Source organism: Lepidochelys olivacea (assembly GCF_965140295.1).
Source record: "Lepidochelys olivacea isolate rLepOli2 genome assembly, chromosome: 11".
Lineage (NCBI taxonomy): Eukaryota > Metazoa > Chordata > Testudines > Cheloniidae > Lepidochelys > Lepidochelys olivacea.
Window position 1 is genome coordinate 30,695,761 of NC_140421.1, and position 24,740 is coordinate 30,720,500.

Genomic DNA, 24,740 nt, shown 5'->3' on the forward strand with positions numbered 1-24,740 from the left:
AGGCTCCATTTATTTCCGCCTACCAATTTAAGTATGGATAACATATTACAGTTCTGGAAGGGAAAAAAAAAAAACTAGAACATATTAACATAGTCACGTCTCTCTCCTTCTCCTGAACTCAGGTTCTAACTGTACTGATTGCAACTCAATCATTCATTGGAAATGGAGGCCATAAGCTTATTTTATTGATTCTCTCAAGACGACTTTAAACTGTAGCAGAAGGGGTTCATGTTCCTGCTTTAAAATGAAAACAAAAACAAAAACAAACAAAAAAAACCCACTGTCCTGTAAGGGAAGAAAAAAATGACAAAATGAATTTGATTTTATATTAGTGTGTTGTGTAAATTTCTTGACATGGGCAATAAAACCACATGCATATTCTCAAGGATGTCTAAATTCCAGTGGAGACCGATAACATCTGAAAATGGGAAGGAAAATTTTAAACATAAAGGGGCACTCAGAGTCAATTTACAGCAGCATGTAAAGATTCTAATGTATATGATTAAAAACGAGGTAGGCACTGCCTACCCTCGAGAGTCTCAACTGCTATTTTTTGATCCCAAAACTCCTGTCACTGATTTCTGCAGAAGCAAAGAGAACCTGTCAGTTGTTTTTCAATATTTAAGTTAATTGTAATGTTCTAAAGGGTAACATTATACTGCAGACTAATGTGTTAACTAAAAGTTTTAAGTGCTATATGGGACACTGAGCTGTCTTTGGGCTTTCTTCCACTGTGACTTATCTAAAGAATTTCTTCCCTTAATTGAAACTTAATGCCATTCCTCAAGACTCACTTCTTCTGTAACATCTGCGAGATATCTGCCAAATAATAATGGCCAGACACAAAAGAGAATATTTATATTTTTAAATGTATATATTTGGTTGTATCCTTCTCCTCCATCCTTCATAAGTTGCTTGTCATCTTAGATCATAAACTCTTCAAGGCAAGGACTGTGTCCTCCTTTCACATTGTAACTGCTATCAGAATACAAATTAATACATTATAAACAATACTAGCAATTAATATTAATATTACTAATAAGACAAGTATGCTGCACAGACACTGAAATAACAACAAATGTATTGATTTCAGTCTCAATGGGTCACAGTTGACATATTATTATGTACTAGTCTAATACAACACAGTAACAAATGTTCACCAAGAAGGGCAATGCATGCAATGCTCTCCAACATCTACCTCAGAATCTACTTGGAGAGATGGTGAGAGACCAAAGGCTCCTCTACCAACAACACACAGATGACACTCAGCTGTTAAGTCCATATTCCACAGACACAACCAGTGCTATCACACAATGTCAAAATGCCAGCAAGGGATCAGCTGGATGAAGAACAACTGGCTCAGACTAAACCAGGGCATGACCAAAGTGATGTTACTCACAACAGAGAAACAGTTTAAGAACTGGAGTACTTGTGGCACCTTAGAGACTAACAAATTTATTTGAGCATAAGCTTTCGTGAGCTACAGCTCACTTCATCGGATGCATGCAGTGGAAAATACAGTGGGGAGATTTTATATACACAGAGAACATGAAACAATGGGTGTTACCATACACACTGTAACGAGAGTGATCAAGTAAGGTGAGCTATTACCAGCAGGAGAGAAAAAAACCTTTTGTAATGATAATCAAGGTGGGCCATTTCCAGCAGTTGACAAGAAAGTGTGAGGAACAGTAGGGGGGAAAATAAACATGGGGAAATAGTTTTACTTTGTGAAATGACACATCCACTCCCAGTCTTTATTCAAGCCTAATGTAATGGTGTCCAGTTTGCGAATTAATTACAATTCAGCAGTCTCTCATTGGAGTCTGTTTTTGACGTGTTTTTGTTGAAGAATTGCCACTTTTAGGTCTGTAATTGAGTGACCAGAGAGACTGAAGTGTTCTCTGACTGGTTTTTGAATGTTATAATTCTTGATATAGACTCCCTCCTCAGGCCCTACACTACCAGCAGTCCTAGCTATCTTCGAGACACACAGACTTCCTGAGGAAACTACAATCCATCAAGTTCAGGCTCAAGTTCAGGCTGGTTATTACTTGGCTTTAAAATATTCTCCCACCTCTCTGTGAAATCAAACCGTGGACAGAGCTTTCAGACTTGGGTGATTAATGTAGGATATATATTTCCACACTTGGGAATTCTAAATTTGGTGCCGAATTTCAAAAAATAGGCCAACAGCCTTCATTTTGAACATCTACAAAGTTTGGGCTGAATTCTGTGCTCAGGTATGAGAACGGGGCTTTAGTTGGAATCAGCGGGAGCCCCACTTGAGGCAGAATATGGCCATTTGGCTGCTCTGTTCTCCTCATTAATAAAACAAACACAGCTTTGGGGCAACTACACCGTATTCCCCCTTCCCTCTGTGGTCCACCGGGGGGCACACAGTTAGATTTCCAGGTCCCAGAACATACCTCTCTTGGGCAGAGAGTTGTGCCTCTCTCTCTCTCATGACTGAGAGTTTTCAAGGCTGAAGAGTTTCCTGCCTTACACTGTGATAGTCCCAGCAAGCCAGACTGCCTAAACAGGCCAGTATCTGCACTTTGTTTTCTCTCCAGATGCTCTGCCCAGTGTATTGCCTGCAGTTACAAGTTACCACATAGCTCTTTCTAAGCAAGCACATATATTCCTAAGGTGAAAGCATTACAGAAAAAACATTAAAACTAGTAAAGAACCTACACACATGCTAAAAAAGATTACCAAAGGTCATCTCAACTCCAACCTCGGGCTCTTCTAGGTGTCAGTCCTGTAAAAACCACAACTGGGTTTTCCCTGTGGTTACAAGTTCATAACGGTCTCAGATTCAGAACCAGAACACCATGAGTAGTTCAATCATTCCCTTATACAGCTTGGGCCTCATGTAACAGATGATCAGCAGAAAATGGCCCACTCCTCAGAATGTAGCTTCAAAAGGCAGGGTATTTGCATAACCAGAGGTGCGGCATTTGCATTCACCTCCCCCTAGATATTCCACATGAAAACCACTTTAACATGTTTTGTTCCAAAGTCCATTTTTTTCTGGCATGTTGTTCAATGTAGTCCATGGAACTCCCAGACCTAATATCTATCACATCTCCAACCTGGAGACACTGCATACAATTCAGCTTAATACAATAAAGTTTTAAAAGGATATTGCAGAAATTGCCAGAACATAGACATTTGGCTGCTATTTTCCCCTCATTAAGACGACAAACAGAATCTTAAAAAAATTCAGCTATTCTCTTCAGGCACTAAAGAAATTGCAAGTTCCTTTTTTGTGCTATATATAGCGCTTAATAAAATGTATCAGTGACATGAAACTAACATCAAGTAGAAGTGCAAGGGTGGTATTATCACTGTATATGGCATTAATGACACCATTAATGGAATACTGTGTCCTGCTCTGTTGTCCACACTTCAAAAAGGCTATTGAAAAATTGGACAAGATTCAGAATAGAGCAATGAGAATGATTTGGGATTTGTAAAACATGCCTTATATTGAGAGACTTACAAGCTCAATCTATTTAGGTTCTATCCAAGAGAAGATTAAGAGGCGCCTTGATCACAGTTTACAAGTACCTACATAAGGAGGAGATTTCGGATAGTAAAAGGTCTTTAATTTAGCAGACAAAGGCTAATGACATCCAATGGCTGGAAGGTGAAGCTACATAAATTCAGACTAGAAATAAGATGTACATTTTTAACAGTCAGGGTGATTAGCCATTCGAACAACTCATCTAGGAACATGGTGAATTCTCCATCATTGGAAAATCTATAATCAAGTCTGGATATCTTTCTTGAAGATATGCTCTAGCTCAACCATAAATTATGGACTTTATGCACAAATTATTGGTGTGGTTCTGTGGCCAGTGTTATGCAGGAGGTCAGACTAAATTATTGTTATGGTCCCTTCTGTTCTTACAGCCTACAAATTAGCTTCAGTTAAAATGTTGTGTCATTCAGCATTGATATAAACTTCAATACTAAAAAGCTCAAACTGAGGAAGTTTGACCCATATCTCAGGAATCTGATAACATCACAAATCACTGAAGCTTCACATTGTAGCTACCAAGATGTAATCAATTCCCCCAGATACGCAGGCAGCCTTATACGGTAGCTCACTGTTACCTGTATAGCATCCCATCTGAATATCTATGAAGAATGAGGGAGAAGGAAATGTTATTCACCCTGTGCAGTAACTGTAGGTCTTTGAGATGTGACCCCCTTGTGGGTGTTCTACTTCAGATGCACATGCACCTCTCAGGCCCTTAACTGGAGATTTCTAGCTAGCAGTGTCCATTCGGCCCGCACATGCACCCTCTGCCTCCTCGTGGCAGATACCAAGGCTGTATAGGGATGCACAGATGAACCACTCTCGAGTTCCTTCTCTACTCGGTCATCCCCTAGGGAACAACCAAAGCAGAGAGGAAGGAGGGCAGGTAGTTGAGCCCCAATAGGGGCACATATCTTGAAGAACTATAGTAACTGCACGAGGGAGTAACATTTCCTTCTTCTTCAAGTAGTGTCCCTATGGGTGCTCCACTTCAGGTGACATCTGAGCAGTATCCCTAGAAGGAGGAGGGAGCTTTGGAATAGGGTCCAGAACTGAAGACAATACTGCACAGTCAAGTTCCACATCAGACCTGACAACATGGAGTAGGGTGTATTGCTTTGAAGACGTATGGACTGAAGTCCATGTAGCAACTCCACGTACCTGAGATATTGCAACATTCTTCAAAAATGCAGTAGATGTTGCCTGGGATCTAGTTGAATCTGCTCTCACCCACCGCAAGACTGAGCACCTGCAGACTCGTAACAGGTAGAGATACAACCAGATATCCATTTTGAAAACCTTTGAGCAGAAATAGGAGCCCCCTTAGATCTATCTGCGAAGGATACAGAGAGTCTAGGCAATCTCCTAAAATGCTTGGGTCTATCTGGATAGAAGGTTAATGCCCTCCTAATGTCCAAGGTATGGAAATAGGATTCCTGCTGAGAACTACAAGGCGTCAGAAAAAATACTGGTATATGGATAGACTGAAAATCCGATGTAACCTTCTGGAGGAACTTAGGATGCAGACATAGAGAGACCTTATCATTAAATAAATGGTAAAGGGGGATCTGCCATCAAGGGTCCAGTCTCCCAAACCTATGGGCCAATGTGATGGCAACTAAGAAGGCCATCTTCATGGATGAATGAAGTATGGAGCAGGTCATGCTGGATTCGAATGAAGGTTTTGTGAGGTGGTTGAGAACCAGGTTGAGACCCCAAGACTGCATGGAGTGTCTAATGTGTGAGAAGAGATTATGTAGACCTTTAATAAACCTGGACCATACTAGGTGAGCAAAAAGGGAGAATCTCTCAACCAGGGAATGACAGATTGATATGGCTGACAGGTGTACCTTGACTGAACTGACGGATAACTCGGATGTCTTTAGACTCAGCAGGTAATCTAGGATGAGGGAAAGAGGAACTGATTCTAGCCGGAGCTAACAATGACTACACCAATGGACAAATATCTTCTGTTTCTGCAAGTAAGTAGTGTACTTTCTACTGTTTAATAACACCTGCTGTACCTCAATAGAACAGGAAACCTCTGTTGCTGAGAATCACCCAGCAGTCATGCCCTGAGGCATAGAACTGCCTGGTTGGGGTGAAACATGCAACCCACATCCTGATACAGGAGATGAGGAACAGTCAGGAGGCTGATCGGCAATTGGACACAGTTGAATCAGATAAGGGTACGAAGCTTGTCTCGGTCAGGTAGGTACAATGAAGCCTTGTTCTGCCTGATCTTGTTCATCACCTTTAGAACTAGGGGTGTTGGGGGAAAGGCACAGAATAGATAGGAGGAAGGCATCCCTCAGGAAGCAGTGACCTAAAGCACCCTGCTTTGAACAGAAGAGAGGATACTTCCAGTTCTCAGAGGTGGCAAAAAGACTGATCTCTGACAGTCCCCATCTCTGGAACATGCTGTGGAGAACCTGAGAATCCAGCTCCCATTCATTGTCCCCACAGAAGTGCATGCTGAAGGCAATGGCTGTGGCATTCTGGCTGTCTGGAAGGTAGACTGCTGAAATCTGGATATGATGGTTATGTGCCAATTCCACAGCTTTATCGCTTCAGTGCACAAGGAGGGGGATCTTGCTCATCCCTGCTTGTTGTAAAACAGGAAAAACATGTTTCACGTCATAACCCTGATTGTTTTGCCTCTGATGAAGGGCAGAAAACAGAGGCAAGTGTTCATGACTGCCCTGAGCTCCAGCAGGTTGATGTGGAAACTGGTTTCATGGACTGTCCATCTGCCCTGAACCGTGCGGGTGTCAAGGTGGGCCCCCCATCCTAACACGAATGAGTCGGTCATTAGGGTAAATGATGGGGTTTGGAGATAGAAAGGGATAGATGTGGGGTTGCTCCTTTCACCAGTTTAGAGAGTTCTTTACATGCAAGGAGATCGTCACACACTTGTCAAAGGTGTCCCTGGTTGGAGAACAGGCAGTTCGTAGACAACTCTGGAAGCAGCGGAGGTTTAGCCTTGCATTATTGTTACAAAGGTGTAAGCTGCCATGTGGCCAAAAGTTGGAGACACTGTGGCCCATCTGGAATTGCCCCTACCAGTCCTGACAAGGTCACAAATCTGTCTAAAGGGAGGTACGCTCTGGATGTCACCGAGTCCAAGCACAGCCCTGTAAACTGTGCCAGTGCTATTGTGGTTTCCTTTACATTCAGCTGTAGCTCCAACTCTTGAGACAGAACAAGGGCTTTCTGTGTGGACGATAACACTGTCTCAGAAGAGCAGTCCTGCCGAAGGTAAGCCACCACTACAGCTAGAACCTTTGAAAACACCCACGGGACCCAGGACAGACTGAAGGGGAGCGCTCGGTACTGGAAATTATCTTGACCTATGCTAAATCATAGGTATTACCTGTAAGATGCGTGTATACCTATATGGAAGTAGATGTCTTGTAGGATGATGGATGAAAACCAATCCTCACTCCTCAAGTGAAGGAATTATAGTTGCTAGAGTCACTATCCTGAACTTTTGAGGCTTCATGAACTTGTTCAGCTGTCTTAGGTCTAAGTTCAGCCTCCAAACTCTGTCCTCTTTTGGTACTAGGAAGCATTCTGAGTAGAACCCCATGCCCTGTAACGGGGAGGGACCAGTTCTACTGCTCCTAGTCAGAGGAGAGAGTCTACCTTTTGCCTTAGTAGAAGTTTGTGGGGGGGGGTCCCTGAAGAGGGACGGGGAAGGGAAGAAGTGACAAAAATTGCATAATGTAGCCCAATGTTATGACATCCAAGACCCACTGGTCTGTGGTGATCCACTCCTAAGCCTGGTGGAAGTGAATAAGGCAGTCCCCAGAGGGTGGGAGATGAGCTAAAGGAAGTAACTATAAATTCAGAGGAGTGGGAGGATTCGAACCCTCGACCAACCCATCAAAACTACAGTTTAGAGGACACCTAGTGATTGCAGGGGGGCAGATAGGCAGTCCTCTTCCTCTGGAACTTACTGACTTAGCCCTGGTCTACACTAGGACTTTAGGTCGAATTTAGCAGCGTTAAATCGATTTAAACCTGCACCCGTCCACACAGTGAAGCCCTTTAATTCGACTTAAAGGGCTCTTAAAATCGATTTCCTTACTCCACCCCTGACAAGTGGATTAGCGCTTAAATCGACGTTCCCAGCTCGAATTTGGGGTACTGTGGACACAATTCGATGGTATTGGCCTCCGGGAGCTATCCCAGAGTGCTCCATTCTGACCGCTCTGGACAGCACTCTCAACTCAGATGCACTGGCCAGGTAGACAGGAAAAGAACCGCGAACTTTTGAATCTCATTTCCTGTTTGGCCAGCGTGGCAAGCTGCAGGTGACCATGCAGAGCTCATCAGCACAGGTGACCATGATGGAGTCCCAGAATCGCAAAAGAGCTCCAGCATGGACCGAACGGGAGGTACGGGATCTGATCGCTGTTTGGGGAGAGGAATCCGTGCTATCAGAACTCCGTTCCAGTTTTCGAAATGCCAAAACCTTTGTGAAAATCTCCCAGGGCATGAAGGACAGAGGCCGTAACAGGGACCCGAAGCAGTGCCGCGTGAAACTGAAGGAGCTGAGGCAAGCCTACCAGAAAACCAGAGAGGCGAACAGCCGCTCTGGGTCAGAGCCCCAAACATGCCGCTTCTATGATGAGCTGCATGCCATTTTAGGGGGTTCAGCCACCACTACCCCAGCCGTGTTGTTTGACTCCTTCAATGGAGATGGAGGCAATACGGAAGCAGGTTTTGGGGACGAAGAAGATGAGGAGGAGGAGGAGGAGGTTGTAGATGGCTCACAGCAAGCAAGCGGAGAAACCGGTTTTCCCGACAGCCAGGAACTGTTTCTCACCCTAGACCTGGAGCCAGTACCCCCCGAACCCACCCAAGGCTGCCTCCTGGACCCAGCAGGCGGAGAAGGGACCTCTGGTGAGTGTACCTTTTAAAATGCTATACATGGTTTAAAAGCAAGCATGTGAAAGGATTACTTTGCCCTGGCATTTGCGGTTCTCCTAGATGTAGTCCTAAAGCCTTTGCAAAAGGTTTCTGGGGAGGGCAGCCTTATTTCGTCCTTCATGGTAGGACACTTTTATCACTCCAGGCCAGTAACACATACTCGGGAATCACTGTAGAACAAAGCATTGCAGTGTATGTTTGCTGGCATTCAACCAAAATCCGTTCTTTCTCTCTCTGTGTTATCCTCAGGAGAGTGAGATATAATTCATGGTCACCTGGTTGAAATAGGGTGCTTTTCTTCAGGGACACATTCCTGCTGGGCTGTTTGCCTGTGGCTGAACAGAAATGTTCCCCGCTGTTAGCCACGGGGAGGGGGGAGGGTTGAGGGGGTAGTCACGCGGTGGGAGGAGGCAAAATGCGACCTTGTAACGAAAGCACATGTGCTATGTATGTAATGTTAACAGCAAGGTTTACCCTGAAAGAGTGTAGCCACTGTTTTATAAAATGTGTGTTTTTAAATACCGCTGTCCCTTTTTTTTTCTCCACCAGCTGGATGTGTTTCAATGATCACAGGATCTTCTCCTTCCCAGAGGCTAGTGAAGCTTAGAAAGAAAAAAAAACGCACTCGAGATGAAATGTTCTCCGAGCTAATGCTGTCCTCCCACACTGACAGAGCACAGACGAATGCGTGGAGGCAAATAATGTCAGAGTGCAGGAAAGCACAAAATGACCGGGAGGAGAGGTGGAGGGCTGAAGAGAGTAAGTGGCGGGCTGAAGAGAGTAAGTGGCGGGCAGAAGACAGGGCTGAAGCTCAAATGTCACGGCAGCGTGATGAGAGAAGGCAGGATTCAATGCTGAGGCTGCTGCAGGACCAAACCAGAATGCTCCAGTGTATGGTTGAGCTGCAGCAAAGGCAGCTGGAGCACAGACTGCCACTGCTGCCCCTCTGTAACCAACCGCCCTCCTCCCCAAGTTCCATAGCCTCCACACCCAGACGCCCAAGAACGCGGTGGGGGGGCCTCCGGCCAACCAGCCACTCCACAACAGAGGATTGCCCAAAAAAAAGAAGGCTGTCATTCAATAAATTTTAAAGTTGTAAACTTTTAAAGTGCTGTGCTTAAAGTGCTGTGTGGCATTTTCCTTCCCTCCTCCACCACCCCTCCTGGGATACCTTGGTAGTCATCTCCCTATTTGTGTGATGAATGAATAACGAATGCATGACTGTGAAGCAGCAATGACTTTATTGCCTCTGCAAGCGGTGATTAAAGGGAGGAGGGGAGGGTGGTTAGCTTACAGGGAAGTAGAGTGAACCAAGGGGCGGGGGGTTTCATCAAGGAGAAACAAACAGAACTTTCACACTGTAGCCTGGCCAGTCATGAAACTGGTTTTCAAAGCTTCTCTGATGCGTACCGCGCCCTCCTGAGCTCTTCTAACCGCCCTGGTGTCTGGCTGCGCGTAACCAGCAGCTAGGCGATTTGCCTCAGCCTCCCACCCCGCCATAAACGTCTCCCCCTTACTCTCACAGATATTGTGGAGCACACAGCAAGCAGTAATAACAGTGGGAATATTGGTTTCGCTGAGGTCTAAGCGAGTCAGTAAACTGCGCCAGCGCACCTTTAAACGTCCAAATGCACATTCTACCACCATTCTGCACTTGCTCAGCCTGTAGTTAAACAGCTCCTGACCACTGTCCAGGCTGCCTGTGTACGGCTTCATGAGCCATGGCATTAAGGGGTAGGCTGGGTCCCCAAGGATACATATAGGCATTTCAACATCCCCAACAGTTATTTTCTGGTCTGGGAAGAAAGTCCCTTCCTGCAGCTTTTGAAACAGACCAGAGTTCCTGAAGATGCGAGCATCATGCACCTTTCCCGGCCATCCCACGTTGATGTTGGTGAAACGTCCCTTGTGATCCACCAGAGCTTGCAGCACTATCGAAAAGTACCCCTTGCGGTTTATGTACTCGCCGGCTTGGTGCTCTGGTGCCAAGATAGGGATATGGGTTCCGTCTATAGCCCCACCACAGTTAGGGAATCCCATTGCAGCAAAGCCATTCACTATGACCTGCACATTTCCCAGGGTCACTACCCTTGATATCAGCAGATCTTTGATTGCGTGAGCTACTTGCATCACAGCAGCCCCCACAGTAGATTTGCCCACTCCAAATTGATTCCCAACTGACCGGTAGCTGTCTGGCGTTGCAAGCTTCCACAGGGCTATCGCCACTCGCTTCTCAACTGTGAGGGCTGCTCTCATCCTGGTATTCATGCGCTTCAGGGCAGGGGAAAGCAAGTCACAAAGTTCCATGAAAGTGCCCTTACGCATGCGAAAGTTTCGCAGCCACTGGGAATCGTCCCAGACCTGCAACACTATGCGGTCCCACCAGTCTGTGCTTGTTTCCCGAGCCCAGAATCGGCGTTCCACAGCATGAACCTGCCCCATTAGCACCATGATGCATGCATTGGCAGGGCCCATGCTTTCAGAGAAATCTGTGTCCATGTCCTGATCACTCACGGGACCGCGCTGACGTCGCCTCCTCGCCCGGTATCGCGTTGCCATGTTCTGGTGCTGCATATACTGCTGGATAATGCGTGTGGTGGTTGATGTGCTCCTAATTGCCAAAATGAGCTCAGCGGCCTCCATGCTTGCCTTGGTATGGCGTCCGCACAGAAAAAAGGCGCGGAACGATTGTCTGCCGTTGCTCTGATGGAGGGAGGGGCGACTGACGACACCGCTTACAGGGTTGGCTTCAGGGAGCTAAAATCAACAAAGGGTGTGCCTGTACATCAAGGAGTATTTCAGGCAGGACTGCACGGAGGGTTCCAATAAGAAATGGTGCACCAAAGTTATCGTTGTTATTGGAACAAGGAGGTTAGCCTGGCCTCTGATTGATACATGGCTAGATTAACCTCGCTGTGCCTTCTCTGTGACTGACTGCAGTGTGATCTAGACAGGGGAGGAGGAAAATGAGTACAAAACAAATCTGGTCTATTTCTTGTTCTGACCCACTCCATCTATCCTTTACATCTTTGGCTGGCAGCAGACAAAAAAGGCGCGAAATGATTGTCTGCCCTTGCTTTCACGGGGGGTGGGAGGGTGGGAACGGGGTCCTGACGATATGTACCCAGAACCACCCGCGACAATGTTTTAGCCCCATCAGGCATTGGGATATCAACCCAGAATTCCAATGGGCAGCGGAGACTGCGGGAACTGTGGGATAGCTACCCACAGTGCAACGCTCCGGAAGTCGACGCTTGCCTCGGTACTGTGGAAGCGCTCCGCCGAGTTAATGCACTTAATGCACTTAGAGCATTTTCTGTGGGGACACACACACTCGAATATATAAAACCGATTTCAAAAAAACCGACTTCTATAAATTCGACCTAATTTCGTAGTGTAGACATACCCTTACTTACGTCTTTTTCTGTGCAAGAGAGGCAATGGCAGAAGCCTGGTGAACCAGGCACACACCAGCAGGAGTTGACACGTCTCCCTGGGGAAAACAGAGGGTAAAACAGCCCTCTCACTTAAAACTAACTATACTAAATGCTAAACAGTAACCTACAACTATAAACGAACTAACTTTGTAGAGAAGAGAAAAGGCTGAGCTCACGCTAAGCGGAAACACTAGTGTTCCATCTCAGGCCAAGGCAGCAGAGACGGAACAGAGGGGAGTTCGCTTGTGCACCCTCATATAACCTCAATGCCTGCCGCTAGGAAGCATAGGACATATGCCTGGGCTGAATGGACACTGCTAGCTAGAAATTTCCAATCAAGGGCTCGAGAGGTGCATGAGCACCCATAGGGACACTAGTCAAAGAACAGGAGAATTTATATAGCTTGTTAAAATTTTTCAGGAGAATTTGTATTATTGAGTTTTGAATTAATTTGAAACAGTACATATATTATATGTTTATAGATCTGTTTGATAACATAGAATAACTGTTTGATAACTAGAATGTTTTATAGGGTTTTAACTCTGCCATAGCGATTACTATCTGCTGGGTTGCTGATGTTGATGGTGCTCAGGTTTATACTTTATATAGCTATCAGCTAGGCATTCTCAATGAAGAGCTCACACCTCTGGAATCTGGCTCCAAATTTGGCAATAGTCTACAAACTATTTGTTTAGCCAGGCTTTTGATGTTTTTGCTTTGTTTTTACATGGGGTGCTATTTTATAAACTCAAGATTCCTATGCCATCTCCAGCATGCACCAGCCTGCCATGTATACTGTGTCCCTTTACCATGTGTTTGTGTTTGAACTGGATTGTAAACTCCTTGGGACAGGACCATATCTTATTTGTCTGTAAAATACCCAGTAAATAATGAAAAATAAAGTACAAGAAGTTCCCAAATTCTACATAGTAAAATGATCTTCCTTTACATTAATATTAACAGTTAATTTCTTTTCTGATAAAACTGCCAGTCAGGCAGTTTCAATTAGAATCATCATTTAAACTTAAAGAATAAAAATAAAGTATTTTAAGCAACTCACCAGCACATGAAGCCATTAAAACTAATGACACCAGAGGTGGTCAGCACACACTTCAAATTCCACAGATTATTTGCAAATAGAAAAAAATGAAGACAATTCAGATGGGTTACTGCTGCAGTTGAAGCACACTGCTTTCAAATTTCTTTGAAATTTGGAAATATGTGAAAGGGAAGAGCTAGAAATACCTCAACATATCCCTTGAGCATGGTTCATAGCCCCCAACATGCTGTCTTGGTTTTATAAATTAGAAATCCTGTCATCTCATCATAGAGACCAAGAAAATTGTGGCAAACTTTATCTGTTAAGTGAACCTTAATAACCCTAACTTTAACTTCAAGAAAATTACACTTGGAAACATTTCACAGTCTTGCAGGTTGCAGAAGATACAAAATGCATTATTTTTCCCCCTTTCTCAAAGAGTTATTAACCCTCCCTACTAAGTCTCAGAGACCTCAAGCAATTGTAGTTTACTGAAAATCACATCCAGTTATAATGATCATGTTTCCATTTATTTTGGCAAAATATTTTCAGCAGCATTTAGGTCACAAAACAAACTTATGGGATTTACAACTTTAACAGTTAATTGGCAGTAGCTTTAATTCTAAAAAATGTGACTGTTATAACTACAGTAAAAAATGTAACTGTTATGACTACAGAGCAGGCATTGGGCTCTTATAAAATAATTCACAAAGGCTCATTTCTGATTAAACCTTTATTACAACATCCAACTACCCTATACACTTGAAAGGGAAAACAATAGATATTGGGTTTAACAGTAAGAAGCTGCCCCCTTGACCTGTTTGCTGCCAGGATTTGTCTTGAATATTGCAGTTTGAACCTTGGCATACCATGACAGTTTCAGAGTGCAAACAGCTCTGATGCAAGACCAGTCATAATTGTGTCTTAATGGTTTCAGCATTGCAAACTCACATGATCTTATCACCAGTTTCACAATATTTGGTGGTTTTTTTAAAAGCTCCAGCTCCTGGAGTCATGCAAATATGAGAGAATCTCAGTTTTCATGTAAAAAAATGTTTCTAGCCCTCATGATTCAGAAGAAAAGCTTGAAAATATGACAAGTGTACCCTAAAAGTTCAAACACCATAAGGCAAATAAAAAGAACCCAATGTGTTATCTATATTACTGTATTTTTAAAGTCTCAATCTTAGTATTTTTGGGGTGGCTGATTCATTTATTCTTTAACATTTGGGGGTTGGCCATACTGTAGTTCTAACCCGTGCCAACAAACGCTGAGCTCAACAGTGTACCATGCCACAGACCTGAGTTCAAGAACCACATGAGGAACCTAAGCAGCAGCATGCAAGGATCCTGAATGTGAAACTGAGCTTGGTCCATCAGAGGCTATGCAGAGTAGGAATGGTCGAGGGTCAGTACCTTTCACCACACTTAAGCAACTCACATGCTGCATCTAGGCCTTCTGATGCCTATGACATGAGTACCTTTCTGAGGAGGAATCATACAGAGAAAAAATAGGGTTTTTTACCAAAATATTTGCAGATTTTACTGTAATCAAGGAAGTTCAGCACAGATGTACATACATGCAGCTCCTCTGAAATACAGTTTTAAATGTGTTTCTTTTACCCAATACAAAGTAAATGTGACATTCCCTGATCAGAACTACCTTTCTCTCCCTGTCCATTCAAAACCAAAACTCTGTCCATCTCTCCCCATCGGTAACTCCCCTTAACCTTCTTTACCTGTGTACTTTATTAACAAGATCAGAAACAGAGATGGGCTACAGCCAGGTTGCAAGTCCTGTGCTTTGCTCTGTAAGTACAACAACATGGCAATTTTATACCCAATTCTACTCGAGACAAAGAGCACCAAAACTATTTGTCAAAAATACGTAATTCTACATGTTTATTTTCTTGGGTTAAAAACTGTGGGGTTCTTGGGTTAAAAACTTCCTCAAGGAAGTTCTTATGCAACTAAATCAGTGGTTCTCAACCTGCGGCAGCCTGGCCTAGTAGCCAGAGTCAAATAGGGCCACCCGTCTGCGTGGGGCAGTGTCACCTAGTGGCTGGAGTCAATGGGGCTACCCATTTGTGCAGGGCAGCGTGGCCTAGTGGCCAGAGTCAATAGTGCAGCCCTGCTATGCCAGGCAAGGCGGTAGGGTCTAGGTACTGAAGTGAATAGGACTGCCCTTCTAAGCAGAGCAGTATGGCCTGGTGGTCAGGCAGGATGTGGGCTGCCACCAAGGGGTGGGTTGTAAGCTGGGAGACCCGGGTCCTCCCTACTCCACCAGGTTCCAGCCTAGAGCCCTATCAGTGGCAAGTGTACCCCTTGCTGGGTCACTGGGGATCCATCCAAAACACACTGGGCCAAACCCCAGTTCCACAATCAGATCAATATCTAGCTTCCTGGGCTACTTCCTACTGTCTTCCTGTGTTGTAGACCACAGGTCCTTTGGATCTCTGGGGTAGCTGACCAGCAAAGCTCCCAATGACCCCTTCCCTTGTGGGCCTCCACGGGCAGCCAGGTATTTGCCTGAGTCTCGGCGTGCCTGGCCTCCATGGTCTGGGGCTCTGGAGTAATTCCCATTTACTTCAGTGGAGTCACTCCAGATTTACACCAGTTTAACTAAGAGCAGAATTTTGACTCCTAATGTTTTCCTCCAGAGTTGCAAACTCCAAATGCAACTGCTATTTCCTGGCCATACCTAGGACTAACAATTCGACCAAACAAAAGAAAATGGCCCCTTTTTTATGCCTGTTCATAATCCAACATAAAGAATAAAAATCACAAAACAAAGAACATTTGAGAAAATGATATTAAGATAAAACAGCATCTCTAATAATAATACCACCTAGCTTGCATTTAATGCTTTTCATCAGTAGATCTCAAAGCGCTTTACAAAGGAACCTCTCCTTTGGGGTAAACGTATGAAAGCAGTATACCCCTGTGACATGCTTTGTGACAGCCGGTGCCAGTGCTTGGGGTTGGGCGGTGGGGGGGGAGGGGGGAGAGGAGAATAGGGAGCAGCTTCTATGGGGCTACTACATCTACTCCCACACAGGGGACGGGCAGGCATGGGCAGGTAACAGACCAAGACTTGGCTCTCCCTTCCCAACACTCTGGCTAGAACAGCTGCAGTGGTGAAGGAGGATGTAATCTGCTACTGGTATAAGCCAGTAGCAACCCCTAGGGCCGGGGGGGGGAGCCTGGAGAGACCTGTGATTCTCAAAGTCTAGGGGCAGGGCAGCTATGCACTTTTCCTTTACTTAAAGCAGATTATAAATTTACAATCTAGCTCTTAGCAAATGCTCTTTTGTAACCTTGTCAAAGTGGTCACTGCACGAACATATTGCATGGGATTATCAAATTGCAGTAAAAGATAGCAATTCCACAAAACTATTCTAAAGAATATTTCTGTTTGAATTTCATGGTTGCAGGGCTGAGGTAAATATCCCCAACTCAAGTTTTCTGTAACCTTGATCTATGGAATCACAGATCTACTGCACTCAAGAGTATAATATAAATACATTTCCCTGCAAATAATAATATTCCATTAAATGCACAAAAATTAGATCTATAAATATACATTACAATATATTAAAAGGGTGTCAACTTTGAGTTAGGAAGTCAAAAGCAAAGAAGAAATTCATATATCCTGACCATACCAGTACCGTGGAACACAGCCCACACGTGTGCAAAAGGACTTACTCTCTTTAAACAAGGGAGTGGCATTTCTAAATTTAAAAACACATAATTAAAATAAAACAAATGCTCCACTTATATTCAAGTTGTTTAATTTTTACTAAATGGTCGGTAAGCATCAATGGAGACTATTTAGGCTTGTTGCTATAAATATTTGATGATGAAATAGTTTTCTTCTTCATGGTTACATACCACAGATGACTTCACTGAATACAGGGGTTCACTTTATTTCAGATCACAACGTTACAGTGGTCATATTTCATCACATGGGGAACAGAAACTAAAAACAATGTATTCCAAAAATTTATTCTCTAAAATAATTTTATTGCCATATAATCAACACATTCAGTGTTGTACGTGTCTCCATGATTATGTAGTTATAACTCGTTGTGCTAGACATCAGTAGATGTTTGGTCCTTAACTATGAATAAGGATGCTGAGTTATATATTTTGAACACTAAAGTACAAATGTAATGCATATTTCTCCTCAGAAACAAATGACTGTGAATTCATAGTACAAAGACCTCTAGGTATATATAAATGCTTTGAAATTAGCCTTCAATCCACACAAAGCGGCTATACTGGATATGGATTGAGAGGATCCATTATTAAAAGAGGGATCAAAACAGGCTGCAATTATGCCCAGTTAATCCCCTCAAAACAGTGAGGCATTTCTTCTCCATAGTAATTATTTGTACAGGGGTGAAAATAACCACCATATAGAACAAATTAAATCTTTACCTTCAGACGCTACCACAATGGTTCTGCAGATTTCATCATGTTCATTCAGTAAAAGGCAAAAGAGACACACAACAACAGGCTTTTTTACCTCTCAGATAATCAAAACAAAACGGTGATACAGTGCCTAAAAAGGTTACATCTTTATTTGGTTTATTTTGACATATGTTGTGTTTCTTTATATCACTGTATATATTTTAAGTGTGTTTGAAGCCGATGTGATGTAAAATATCTCTATATTAAAAGGGTAAGTAATACATCTTGTGTCCTTAGAATTTCTATAGGTTGTACCTGAATGCACATGCAAATGCACATCAAATGACCACTGCAGTACACACACTGCTTGTTGAGGCTTTTTTAAATACAGCTGTCACACCTTTAAATGTCACGCTGGGATTTAGTTAACTAAGGTGGAAGGTTCTTAAAATGTATTATGTTGAAATTTCCCAAATACAAGACTGAAAAGGGAAAAATATGTCAACTTTTATTTATTTCCTATATAAATATAGGCAATTTAGTTCTTCCCCAAAATACAGGCAGATTAGGTGAGTTAGATAGTAGTCAATTCATTTTGCATAAGAATAGCTCATTAAAAAAGAGCCCCCCATTTGTATTATGCTCCGATTGGACAGTGCACAAAATGAATTTACAGTGTCACTCAGAGATGTAGCAGGACTAATGAGGGAGGGAGATATTGGTGGTGTGGGTAAATCTACAGTATATTCATTCTTTCAGCTGGTAAAGCTCATGAAACAGAGGTGTCCCTCATTATGTATGTGTCTCAGGAGCTTTCTTTAATATTTTAATAAATAACAACATCAGCCCAACAAGAAATTAATGAATAGTATCATTAATAATGAGCTAGAGTCTTGTAGTGATAGGACAGATATTAAATTGAACCACTGTGGTGCTGTCTCTAGAGACTTGGGATTTTTCCAGCGGCAAACAAGGCCACTGAATGAAGCAGCCATCGCTCTGCGCCAACAGCTTTTACAACAGGTTGGGAGTAATAAAAGAGGATTTTCTGCACGATAAAGTTAAGCCTTAGAAAATCTGCTGGTGTAGATCGGTGTGAAAAGTACTGCCAAACATGATCCTTAATTAAACTTTAATTAAGATAAAGCTTTTTTTTTAATGGGGAAGTAGCAGCAGAAAGGGTGTCAGCTATTTTCCTACCAATTTTTACCCTAAAATAATTCTATATTGAACCACAGAAAACTGTGTTCAAATAAAGTTAAATCCACAAAAGCCAGGAAATTCAGTTTAGGCTAAAACTCCATCCTTAACTCACCCTATTGTGTCTAGGTATCTTAGAACTTCTGATATGTGAAATCAGCCCTAATTAGGAGCCTCTGAAACAATGGAGATAAGCCTGCAACTTTTTGATCAGCTAAGCCTCCATTTTCTTACTTTTGGGAGTTTAAATCGGACCCTCAGTATATTTCCATGCATTTTTCCTGAGGTTTAGGGGTTTTGTTTAAAAAAAATGGCATCAAATACTCTACATCATATTTGTATTTGAGAAACTAACTGTTCATTCAGCAAAACAAATTATAGCACAACTTTAGAGCCCAATTCTAAAAGCCCTTAGTCATGTGAGTACCTTTACTCATCTCAGGAGTAAATGGGACTGTTCATGTGAGTAAAGACTGCTAAGACTTATAAGGGATTGCAGGATCAGGCCTTAATTCTGTATAGCATCTTTCATACAAACTGCATCCCAAATGCTTTCAATAACCAACTAATGAATAGAAAAATAAATAAAAATATTTTAAAACATCCCAAGGCCAGATTCTCAGCTGCATCAGAGCTCTGTTCAGTGTAGTTAATGGTGGGGGGAGGGGAGGATGTGAAGGCTTTCTATTCTCAGAGTTGTTATAAATTATGCCCAGCTGCACTGGCCCACCTGGCCAAAAACCAAACACCCTTGCCCTGCCCCTTCTCCAAAGCCCCACCCCGCTCACTCCATCCTCCCTCCCTCCATCGCTTGTTCTCCCCCACCCTCACTCACTCATTTTCACCAGGCTGGGGAGGGTCCCTTTTCAACCAGGTGCTCCAGTTGAAAACCGGACACCTGGCAACCCTAAGTGGGGCACAGGACCGGCTATGCCTGTACTAAGGAAATCCATGTGTTGCTGGATAAACAAATTTTGAGGCTGCTTTGCACTACCCCAGGTATAAAAAAATCTTATCCGAGCCAAGATTTTAGGTCATCAATCATATTAGCTCCAAATACAATAGAGTAGAATACCCATTCTTCATAAGACACATTAAAATCATATCTTTTCTATCAGTACCTCCATCTCTGGTCACTTTTCAAAAAGTATAGGGGATCACCTGAGTTCTTAAGTGGAGCTCCACTTTACAGAACAGTGACATAAATGTGCATGCATTATATTAATTCACTAAATTCTCCCCACCCTTTTAAATGGATTTGTCTTGGTTGACATGGTTGTTTTAAATATTAATTTACCACATCTCTATTTTAGCACTTCTTTATTTCTCTATGTGGCATGTTTTTAAATGGTTTTTTTTTATTAATAATACAATGCCGAAAAACTGCAACATGGGAAATGGAAGTTTGGGGGATTGTAGTAGAGAGTTCATGCCACTAGGTAATATACTTCCTTGCAAGCATGAACAATGGTTCATCATGGCAGCAACAAGCGATCTGAAATTAAATCAAATGTTATTATTTATGACATGTTCTGCCAAATATTTTAGGTGCCTCAATTACTCATGGACCCCAATAAAAACAACAGGTGCAACTGAGAGCAGAATTTGACTCCCAATATACAACTTCATAGATCCCTTTAATCTATGTACAGTGTTTTGTGGTAAGTGGAGTCAGAGTTGGATCCTGACAAATGCCTTGTTTTTAGATGAACTTGAACTCTACTTTGAATGGACTTGATCTCTGTGTCTAGTTCCCATTGACATTACCAAGAGATAAGCAATTGACACAAGAGTAGACTAGAATCACATAGATTGTGGAAAAAAAGCAGAAGATGGTCCTAAATTTCCAACTATAGCATAGAAAAACTCCCAAACCATCATTTTATTTTGATCAGTTAGCTGATCACCAGTACTTTGAGTATTTACCTCTTTTATTACCATTTACATAAAACTTTTCTTCTGTGAACCACACATGTTTACAAGCAATTAATCCATACAATTAAGCCTCACAAAAACCATCTGAGGTAGTTATTACTTTATATCAGTCTTCCCAAAGTATAAGCATAAGCAGGGTAAATAACGTGTGCAAAGCAGAGTAGATCAGAGGCAGAGACAAGAACAGAACCCAGACATCCTGATTACCATTTCCATGCTCCAACCTCTAGGATACACTATCTTCCATTTGTGAATATGTTTTTTATTCCAAATGATGAATGGAAAGTGTCTACAAAGCCTTTTGGATTGCACATTTGAGGAACTGGTATCCTTTGTGAGATCTTTGGCAGAGCTTTTCCTAAGTAGGTGAATATAAGTTTGGCTGACACAGCACTAACATTTCTGCAATTCAGATTTTTAGTCCAGGCATGTTTGTGTTAAATCAAAGATTGATTAGGATAGTTAGAATAATATAAATCTTGTATTTCCAAAGGGGAAAAAAGGAATGCTTTCTTGTAGAAAAGCTAATATTTACCAGGAGATTTGAAATGCTGGTGCATTATGTAGTGATTGCATTAATAATTTTTGAGGTGTATTATTAATTAGGATATAATGAAATAGCTGGGTGGCCTTTCTATTTGACACACAGGAGTTAAAATTCCAGAGCTGTTTATTTCTGTTCCACAAGCAGGATCTAGATTGTCAGAATTTGGGGCTTGACAGAGAGGATGGGGATCAAAACTCTTTTAAATGCCTAAGGTCCCAATACAAAATGCAGATATTTATTAATGGTTGTAAAATTCCTACCCTCATCATTGCTCAGGGCCTGATTCTTAGGATTACACTAATATCACCTTATTTAGTTCAGTGCAAGTGTTCACTCATATTGGTGTGAGATCAGAATCCCTCACTGATGAAGAAAGACATTAAGTATTTCTCCATGTCTGTGCTGCAGGACATTCTTGAGCATGACAGAAAATCTCTGATACCTGGTGAAAATCTCATACTAAATCTAGAGGATACCTGGACTTGGATCCACAAAGGGATTTAGGTGTTGCAATGCCTAACTCGTAGGCGCCTCAAAAAAAATCACTGGAATCCACAAACCAAGAGTTAGGTGCCTAGGCTCCCTATACAATGCATGGGGAGAGACAGGCACCTGGAAAAGGGATCCACAAAAGCCAGTACCCTAGGCAGGGAGCCACCTGATCCAGCCAATAGCAGATGCCAACGAGAGGGATATGTTCTAAGCTCTGACCCTCTCACTGAGTTAGGGCCACTCACCTGAGATGTGGGAGACCCTGGTTCGAATTCCCCTCTGCCTGATGAGGAGCATTTGAACAGGGTTTCCCCACCACTTAGAAAACAACCCTCATTCCTCCCACTCCTGGGCCACTTTGTGTGAAGTTGGATATGCTCTGCGCATGACACCACATCGAACCCTGCAGGCAAAGATAGTTATTGCCCCTCCTATCTCCACCTGCTCTGAGGGCTGCACTGGGGCTTACATGTGAGATAGGGGCCTGGACACCTGCCTGATGCAGCAGTCCAAAGTCCAGAGGTAGAAATTTAGGCCCCGAGAGAACTCTACAGCAGAAATTTAGGCATCAAGTGAATTTAGGCACTGACAGGAATATGTGGCAGAGGAGCAGGGAGCTTGTGTATCCTCTGTGGTACCAAAAACTGGCATTTAGATGCCTAAATCTATGGTGTAGGCACCTAAGTCCCTTTGTGGTTCCAGACCCTGGGTCCCAAACATGGGCTGTACACTTACCACTTTGTGAGGGTCCAATGGTGCAAGGTTCCTTTAGGCTGCTCTCACCTGTACTTGGCAACCAGCCTGGCTCAGAGAGGACTCAGAAGTAATGGAGCACCATTATATACCCTCCCTTCCTTGGCTATGCCAGATTCTCTTCCGCTGCATCTAACGTTTTGTGCCCTTTTGTCCAATCCGAAAAAACTGCTGACCCCAACAAAAAGACTGATCAAAGCATTGGACACTTGCTTTTATTTACATTTTAAATGGTAAAGGAAGCACAATATTTTAAAAACAACTGCACAGTGCTCTATGTTCATGTCTATAAATTATCTGCCTCTTTATTTTTCCAGTATACCATCCCATTGTGAGAAAACTGTTCAATTTTAGACTTTTACGTGTGATATTTTAAGGTTCCCTCCTCAGTGATTACATTTAGTAACTCCCTTTCGCTGTCTCAAAGCACAGGCAATTTTTCCATAATAAAAACTGGATTAACATGTATCAGGAAGAGGCACCACCAGCTGTCACTTTGAAATCAGACTACTCTATCCTATGTTTGAGATAATGGATAAACCAATAAATGGCAAGCAGTTTTCTTGTATTTATCTAGTAAGTGGCTAATACAGGCTAGCATCTTCTATAATAAAGTGATATAAAAAGAAAGAGAAACAGGCTAAAGCTCTATTAGAATGAGATATGAACTCAGCAATATTGGCACATGAAAATACAGCATGGCAAATTGTATTATCCCATTTATTTTTCACCTGTTGCTGCCGTCTGGTTTGATTAGATCCAGAATTATATTTCATTTTCATGCACAACTCCCAAAGGTAGACAAGGATGATTTTTAATTGGATCACATTTAAGGTTTTCTGAAACCCACTGCACTTCCATCTCATCAAAGCCACTGATTTTTAAACTCTTACTTTTAATGTTCGTAAACTAATTGAGTCTACATTAAAATGGTGGTTTGCTAGTCAAAATACCGCACTACCCTACAAACAATAGGTAGTGCTCACATAAGAGTTACTGGATATATTATTTCATTTGTAGAACATTAATGAACATTTTCTAACCACTATTTTTCTGCTTCACAAGATCTGATTCATTACCACAGTTTTCTGTTTTTACACCAGTGTAAAAATCAATGGGGTTACACTGGTGCAGAAATACAATGGTGTAGCATGGTTCTCATGGTGTGTGAATTGAGGGTATGTCTACACACCAATCAGGAGGTGTATATCTGAGCATTCCTGAGCAAGTTTTGAGCTAGATAGCTCACTACAAAGAGCAATGAAGCCACAGCAGCACAAGCTAGTGACTTGAATTCAAGTCTGCCTGGGACTCTGTGCCACCACCCATGCTGCCGCAGTTTCACTGCTAATTTTAACATGCCAGCTAGATCCAAGCTAGCCCTGGCATGCTGCAATAACACCTCCCAGTTGCTATGTAGCCATACTGTCAAAGCTAGCTTTGACAGTAACACAATTTTGGAATCACACCAGATGTCTGGTTTTATTTTATTTTTAATACTGTTAGAAAAAAACATACTTCAAAAATATATAGTTAAAACATTTATAAAATGAACTTTACGGTTAAAATTCAAACATAAATAAATTAAAGAGCACACAAACACAATTAATATTCCTGTTAATCTGGTCACCTGTTAATCATTTCATTACTTTGATCCAACATGTCTAAATTCAGAAGTTATAAAGTTCAGACAATAGCCAGAAACATTGACCGCTGATGGAGAATAATGAAAAGGACAACAGGGATGTTCTGATGCCATACCACTTTTTCATTCTGCTCTTGAAACCAAACTTCTTAACAGGTGTAAAAGAATAATAAAGGTTTTTGAGTCCTGCTACAACCTACAAACTAGCTCAACACCAATCATAAACATCTTTGAACACAAGAGAATTGCACTCAAGTTGTCAAGGCCCCTGAGCAGTGCATTATCACGTTGGACATTGCATGGCTCAAGGAATACTGTTCCCAAAGAGCTAGATCCTGACTGACAATTAGAGCTGTGCTGGGGGTGTGGAATGAGGATGCCCTTTTACCAGCATTCCTCACTCCCCAATTCAATCATGCAGGGGGTCAGGCAAAATTGTCATCCCCAGCTCATCACGAACATTTAGCTGAGCTCTTCCTTTCATTCTGTGGATTCTTTTCCTCACTTTATAGTTTTCTTCCCACAGCCCCCACTTTCTGATGCCTGCACAACACTGATAAAACAACATCAGATGAAAAAGGCTTTTTTCCCCACCTTATTACAAAAGTGATGGTTAAAAAGCCATTTTTTTCCTGTGTACGTGAAGTATTTCACACAGCTTTATAGAACATCAGTCTAATTTTACAGTAGAATTGCAACATGCTATTTCAGTGCATTATTGTGTGACTCCACAGAAGTTTTAAATGGAAATAAATTGCAGTGACAGTCTTAGAATATTTGTAAAAGACTAAAAAGGG

The 24,740-nt window shown here is 42.4% G+C and overlaps 1 protein-coding gene across 1 annotated transcript; it reads left to right on the forward strand.

Moving 5' to 3' along the window:
• Positions 1-7,687: 7,687 nt before the first annotated feature.
• On the forward strand, positions 7,688-24,286 carry LOC311528107 (uncharacterized protein; the record flags this gene model as incomplete). The annotated part of the gene is made up of 3 exons (XM_084642731.1): positions 7,688-8,455; positions 9,032-9,491; positions 24,100-24,286. The coding sequence occupies exons 1-3, from the start codon at positions 7,870-7,872 to the stop codon at positions 24,284-24,286; spliced, it is 1,233 nt and encodes a 410-aa protein (XP_084498857.1). The 5' UTR covers positions 7,688-7,869.
• Between the last annotated feature and the right edge of the window lie 454 nt (positions 24,287-24,740).